Here is a 7,281-nt window from a genome sequence, read left to right on the forward strand (position 1 = left end):
GTCAATAGGTGTGTGTGCGTGTGTGTGTGCATGCGTACACGTAACATATACACCTGTGGTCCTTATCATAGAGGTTGTCAGCTGAGCTCATTGTTCGAACAATAAACAGTGTTTAACCCGTCCCTTCTTTCCTCTGAGCTCTGCCTCGGTGATTTTAAACCTGCGACTTTTCCTCCTGGTTTGCTCGTCCAGTCACAGCCGATCAAACCAGGATAAGCTCCTACCGGCAAACTGGGAAAGGCTTAAGGCTTGGCTCATCCCATCTCCTTTGTCTGTTGGGTTTTCCCTTTTAAATTCATTAGCACACAGATGATACCATTGCTCACAAAACCTGAAACTTTCTTTTCCACTGCTTTGTGACGGGTGTTGAGTCAGGGGAGCTGTAGTCACCCTAGCACCTCATGCTCTGGGCCACATGCTGGTGTGCTCGGCTGGCTTTTCTGTCCTCCAAGGAACTGGTTTAAATGGGTTTAATAGACCTGTAGTTGGGATTTATATGGATTTCTCATCTGGGTTGAGCGGTTTCTTTCGTCTTGCTTGTGTAACTAGTGCGATGGCTGAAGGAGTTGTTGCTTTGGTGGCAGGTTTCTGTGAACATCACACACGAAGACTCTATTTAAACGTTTAAAATCGCCCACTTTCTTGCAGACACTGACAAACCCTGAATGAGTTTCTCCTGGTGTTGTTCACATACAGTATGTCATTCACCACAGGAACACAAGATGACACCTCCACCGTTGCAGTGGCCCCATCACGCTGGTGCACTGCGGCAGGTACGAGCACCCCGCACTCCCCCCGCCCCGCGTTGGCGTTTTTGTGTTGCAGAGTAACCGAGCGGCGTGGCCGGGTGGCCTTGCTGCGGACAGTAGACGTAGCATTTAACAGCTCCTGGCGTCTTTCTTTGGAGAGGTGGTGTCAGATTTGGGCTCTGCGCTTCCTGTTAACGTCCTGCGTCACTCTTGCTCCTTCGCGGGTTCTCATGGTTGCTGTTACCACAGCTGTTTTAATGTTGAGACGCCGCAAAGGAGCAACATGTGTGTTTGTGTGTTATTGCTTTGTTTTTCCTTTTTTTCCTTTTTTCTCTTGCTTTAAGCTTTACTAAAACGCTTGACGATCTGCCGCTTTTTCTTTTTCCCGACCTTTGGCTGTGTGGCAGCCAGGAGACGCTGCTGGCTGCTGCTTGTCATTTTAGAGTTTCCCCTCATGCACACATCTTTCCTCTGTTCCACCCGCCTCCCGCCGAGCTCTTATTTCTCCTCTCATCTGTGTCGTACTTCAGTGCTTCTCTCTCCCCCCTTCCTTGCTTAAAACCTCTCGTTTCATGTCTTTTGTACTGCTCCCACCCCCCTCCCCTCTCCGACCACTGCTCTGTCCTTTCTCGCTCTCCCTCTTCTTCTTTAGAGCCCCTGGAGGAGCACCACGTGGCCCAGTTGTTGAGGCGTTTCTCCACCGACCTCAGCCTGGGCCGCCACCTCTCTCTGGACCGGGCACTGGCCCACCACCTCCACCAGTGCTCCTACCACCTCCGCCTCTTCCGAAACTGGCTCATCTCCGGCCACGATCCCCTAGAGTACCTCCACGGTCAGCCCCTGGCCCCGCCCTCCATACCCCAGCCTCATGCTCTGTTACAGCCACAGCTCGCGGTTTAGTTGGGACTGTGCTTGTTCTGTGGTTGACTCTCATGCTTTGCCTCTTGATGTTTCTGCATGCTTGCCTGTTTCTGTGGTTATGCAGATTGCAAGCTGGAGTCGTGTGAGCTGTCGGGGGTTTTGTGGGGGGCATCATTGTTTTGCAGCTACTGTCCTTCCTCTCTGAGGTGGTTGCTGCCTCTCAGGTTTTGATTGCCTTTTTCTTTAGAATAATATCACATTTTTTCCAATTTAGCTGAAACTACAAGTTAAAAGTAAGGTTTCACCTAACAGCCCTAAATAATCTGTCGTGTATGTTAATAACAGTTAGCACTGCAATTGCCATATGCCAGCCCGCCCTCCTCCCAGTAAGTTGTGTAGTCTCAGTGTCAGCTCGTGGGCCTCTGGTCACTGTCCTCTCATTGGTCAGTCACCAGATTTACTCCAATAAGCAGCAACACTGTTAGACTTTCCCACGGGTGAGTTGACGGCGCAGGCCTGTGCAGCACCCTCTTTGTACTGCACTGTCTGTTCAGGTTTCCATGTGCCATCACAACACACGACCACCGCCACACGTGTGCGTTTGGGGTCAGCTGTTCGGGTTCGTGGGAATGCCAGACGCCCTTCCACCTGACCTTAACCAGCATGTGATTCCTGCTTGTTTGCTGTACATGTGGCGTACACTCACCACCCCCTCCCCCCAGCCCGTGCAGCTGAGCGCAGTACGAACACCCTCTGTGGAGGTTGTGGAAGGCCGAGGCAGGCTGCAGTTTGATGCTTTGTGATTGTGAACGGCTCTGGTGAAATGCGGCTTGGTTGTGAACTAACAGCGGATGAAGCGCCTTGGATGACGAGTCGGGGCTGAGCTGCGGTCTGGACGGCTTTGACTGCTAACGTGCTGCTGTCGCAGCTGTGTAACAGGACTGAGCAGAAGGGCTGACGTTCTGTATTTTTTGCGACCTGCTTGCTTTTGCAAATCCCGCGAGACGTCTGAGATACGTAGACTCGTTCTGTTTTTGATATGGTGTCATGTTGTCTTGGCGTCCAGCATGGTTTTTTGCAACTTGCCTGGGTCGAAATACCACGGAGGCTGGCGGGAGTCCACACGGGGTTAGAGCCTGTACTGAAGCAGGAGCAGGATTTCAGAGCACTTTTTTTTTTTTTAGGTGTAGTGATGGGTGGCGTTGGGGGCAGTGGTGTTGGGTGTCAGCTGAAGTGGTTCTGCCTGCTCTTCTTCTGACTCCCTGGGCAGACTCAGGGCTGATGAGCCTGCTGGCTTCCTATCTCTCTTCTGCCGCAGGCTTTGAAGGATGCTCCATGGTGCCCTCCATCTATCCTCTGGAGACGCTGCACAACTCACTGTCTCTGAAACAGGTTAGCGAGTTCCTCACCAGCGTGTGCCAGAACGCGGGGGATCCACACACTAGGACCACCAGAGGTAAGACACACAAACCGACACACTCCTGTTTGTATTTATAGACATCGTAGCCACACCTGACTACGCTCAGCCTGACCTGCGATCCCTCCGTCTCTTTGTAGCTTTGTCAGCCATGTTTGGTGCACACAGCCAGCCATCAGTAGACTCGTACATCCCTCAAAGGGTCCTCTCTTCCTCCATCTCGCTCAGATCTCGTTCTGACAGGCCTCCTTGGTGTGAGTATCGCAGCACATCCTCCATCTCTCAGGATCTGACATTTCTAGGTTTCTCTGCTGTGTCACTTCCAGACGTTTGGGGATTATTTATGGAAGCCAAGTTGTCCCTTACAGCCTGTTTTAAACTAAGCTCACAGTTTATGCTCTGTCTTTGTATTTATCTATTTTTGTAATAAATAAAGACTGCAGAACCCAGTGAACCGACCAGCGACCCACCCATGTGGGTTTTTCAGGGGCGATACACTTGGATTCAAATAAAACTTTAATCATTTGTGATGCATGTGAACAGCAAGGAGGAAATAGACTATTTAAAACTATAGAAATTGGTAGTATCAGTAGTAATGATATTTATATATTGAGCAATGAGTGTGACAGGAACAACAGATAAAAATTAGCATCCTTCTAAGTCTGCCCCTTTTACACGATGAACCTAAGTGTTCATGTTGCGTCTAATTTTCTTGGTCTTCATATAATTTAACTGTTTCTTTGTTTTTTTACCACTTTCATGGCTTTATTAAAAAAACATATATTAAACGATTGTTATGACAATTGTGGTTTACCTGCAGTTGTTTTGGCTACTGGCTAACTTAGCCATTAGCGTAATTTTACCCTTTTGCTGTTTAATTTTATTTACACAACACCAACTCACAACAACAGTCGCCTCAAGGTGCTTTATACTTTAAGGTCGAGCCTACAATAATACATACAGAGAAAAACCCAACAATCATATGACCCCCTATGAGCAAGCATTTTGGTGACAGTGGGAAGGAAAAACTCCCTTTTAACAGGAAGAAACCTCCGGCAGAACCAGGCTCAGGGAGGGGCGGGGCCATCTGCTGTGATTGGTTGGGGTGAGAGAAGGAAGACAGGATAAAGACATGCTGTGGAGGAGAGACAGAGATGCTAGCATAGCCTTAGCAACTGTAATCTGAAAACTGCTAAATACAAACCACAGCAGTCACCCAGGCTGATGAGGAGTGATCCCTAGAACCAGTGTGCACAGGCTTCCTCTGCAGATCAGACCTTCTTTTCTGTCCCTGCAGACAGCAGCGGTCCATCCAGTACCGTATCCAGCGCTGGGCCCTCCTCTCCCACCACGGCTGACACCTCCCCGAGGTTCAGCTTCAGCGATAAGATCTCCCTCACTCCTCAGAGCAGCGAGGAAACCCACTCATCTCAAAACCTTTCTGCTCAGCTGGCACCTGCGGTTGCGTCACCAGTCCATGAATCAACCGACTCTGCTGTTCCAAACCTCGCCGAAGTCCCTTTGACTCCAAATAACTCACCAGAAGATGATCCGGAGCCGTGTGCAGTCACCGACCAGAAGCCCGACAACCCTGCGCCACCGCTGGAAGTGGAAGAGGGGCCTTCGTTAGCTGCCGATCCCTCGGATCCCAGCCTCAGACCTCCATGCTCGGCTTTAGCTGAACTCTCTCTGGGTCGGATGGAGGGTTACTGCCTCCCGGGCTCCCTGCCTGTGCTGCTGGAGCTCAGAGAGAGCAGCAGCGAGGCAGGCTCCAGCTCCCAGACACCCCAGTCCCCAGAGGGGCCTGACGAATTCTTTGACACCCATGAGTCCATGGAGTTGTGGATGGACAGTCCAGAAAGCCTCCCACATCAAGAGACGCCCCTGGAGGCTGGACGCACTAACATGGGCGAGCCGTAGAGCAACACTGGGGCAACTGCTGTGGTTCCAGCATTCATCATTAATATGAACAGCGTAGTATTGAACTGAGCTACAACTATCCAGGCCTTCCCTTTTCTCTCTTGTGACTCTGATGAGTGATCTCGGGCAGCTCTGTGTTGGAGAATCAGATGACAGTGCCGTACATGCTGTTCATCGCCTGCTCGGCCCTCTGGTTCAGTCCATCCACAGGTGAAGATGGGACAGCTTGGAGAAGGTCAAGCTAAATAGAAAAGCTTTTTGTTACTGTCACTTGTTCGCTGTTATAAATGCCTTTGTTTGAATGATTGTAGACACGGGGTCTTAAATGTGCTATTAGGCTAAAAGCTTGAGCTAAATGAGGCTGAAAAGCTGCAGAAAATTGTCCAAGATGATTTTCTTTTTTTTCTTGATTTATTGTGACCATAAAGTTACTGATTAACGGAGCTTTAAATTGTGTTACGTGTGCTGGATGTATATCTACTCTCACAGTACCAGCTTTCAGGGCATGTTGGTGTGGCTAATGATCGTTAGCGATCAGCGAGCTTTCTGTTTGTTCCTCAGTACAGGAACTAAAAGATCAAACGCAGACTCTGAAAAATACAATCAGCAAATCTTCTGCTTTTCGGCAATCTGCAGCGTCTCTCCGGTGCCGGGCGTCCGTGGCACTGCATGTTTGATTTTTAAAGAGGCTGAAGCTGAGTGGAAGTGTTCAGTCTCCAGGTCAAACCGTGTGTGCACTGCTTACTGCCAAAGTCCTCAAGCCTCATTACAAAGTTAATATAATCAGTAGGAAATGATAGAGGAAATATTTATTTTGAAACAGCATCTAAAAACAAAAGTCTGTATTTTTAATACCCACACATCGGATATGGAATTGTACCACAGCTACTGTGTATATTTGTGTTTTTGTAAAGTCACGACGTGATGCAGGAAGGATCCGAAAGCTAATCTTTTATGTCATCGCTGAACAAACGGGAGGGGCATTTTACATTCTGTGTGCTTTTTAATGTGGCGACCAGTTATGTAGCAGCCGTGTGCGTGGAGGCAGGCGCACACGCTTGATTCAGGTAGTCGAGGATGCTGATGTGCAATTGCGTGTTCAATCAGTCCGGTTTCATGTTACATCACAAAGTACTGCAGGTGAAATCCATGACTGTGAGTTTGGGAAACTCTGACCTGTCTCTGTGTGCAGAATAAAAAACGTGACACCAGTGTGGCCCTGCTGTCTTCTTGAGCTCATGTTCTTTGTGCACGATGGGTTCATTTATGTCCTTCTGACTTACTTATAGCGTGCAGGTTCTATCCCTCAGATATAAGGACGTCATCTTTGGTTTCTGCAGCTTCCATTTCACTCCACACAGTCACATTGAAGCTGAAGTTGCATGTAGCCAAACTGTTGGGAGCAAAAGAGAATTAAATCTCCAAACTAACGACCACTCAGGAACGAGCTGTCCCAGCTTGGCAGTGGGGCGAGTGCCCCCAGAAGTTTATTCTCCATGGTCGCTGATGGGTTCCCAGAACAATAATTGAAGCAACATGAAGCTGTCGGCATATTGCAGAACAGAATGTGGTTGTGTGTATCATTGATGCAAATGGGGAACGAAGGCCGAATGCTCCGATCCAACAGAGGAGCTGCTGCACCATCAAAGATGGCGCTGGCACGGCTGGCAGCCTTAACCCAATTTCCCTCGGGATGAATAAAGTATGATCAATCGATCAATCAATCAAAAAAAAAAGACTGATGCTGGTTGTGGTAAAAAGGTGTAATAGTGTTAGTGTTAGTAAATGCCTGTTAATTTAAATTGACTTGAGACAGCCGGGGTGGCTTCGGCCCCCCAGCGACTGTAAACTGGATACATAAGAAGATGCTTTCAATCTACTGCCAAGCCGTTATTCAAGGTGTTCAAGTTGATGTCAGGACTTGCAGGTTGTTCCACTCTAAACACAATGTTTTCTTTATGATTTTTTTCTCTATGCATGGAGTACGTTGTAAATTTAAAAAAAAAAAAAAAGTGGGGGAAGGTTCAGAGGCTCCAGCGCTCTCCAGGACTCTTGAGTATCTTCCTGAGAATAAATGAGCTCTGAAGTGTTTGCTAAGTAAATGTGTCAAAGGTAGATGTGTCCTGACACCTGGAGTTACCGTCCTCACAGTGTATGTTGTCACCGTGGAGGTCAGCGCTGTGAGTGATGAGCTGGAGAACAGAAGTGCAGAGGAACGTAGGCGATGGGGATATTTTATGAATGGAAAAATTTCATCTGCACCATTTCCAGGTGTTTGATGAACACACTCAGGTAAAGAGTAGCACGATTCTCTCTTAAATGTTCCCAAAAGCT

General features: G+C 48.5%; 1 protein-coding gene across 4 annotated transcripts in view; it reads left to right on the top strand.

Annotated features, from left to right (window-relative positions):
• ppip5k1a (diphosphoinositol pentakisphosphate kinase 1a) overlaps positions 1-6,941 on the top strand; it is a 32,429-nt gene extending 25,488 nt beyond the window's left edge. For 3 of the 4 annotated variants that reach the window (XM_014338633.2, XM_014338634.2, XM_014338635.2), the window contains 3 exons: positions 2,929-3,066; positions 3,168-3,281; positions 4,325-6,941. In XM_014338633.2, the coding sequence (XP_014194119.1) occupies positions 2,929-3,066; positions 3,168-3,281; positions 4,325-4,947 (875 nt within the window). In that variant the 3' untranslated portion in view covers positions 4,948-6,941. Of the gene's footprint in view, positions 1-713; positions 774-1,401; positions 1,582-2,928; positions 3,067-3,167; positions 3,282-4,324 lie in introns of all 4 variants that reach the window. The other variant, XM_005937946.3, reaches the window with a different exon arrangement.
• Positions 6,942-7,281: the final 340 nt, after the last annotated feature.

The sequence above is a fragment of the Haplochromis burtoni genome, unplaced genomic scaffold (genome assembly GCF_018398535.1).
Source record: "Haplochromis burtoni strain Fernald_Lab_line unplaced genomic scaffold, NCSU_Asbu1 Contig_231, whole genome shotgun sequence".
NCBI classification, from domain to species: domain Eukaryota; kingdom Metazoa; phylum Chordata; class Actinopteri; order Cichliformes; family Cichlidae; genus Haplochromis; species Haplochromis burtoni.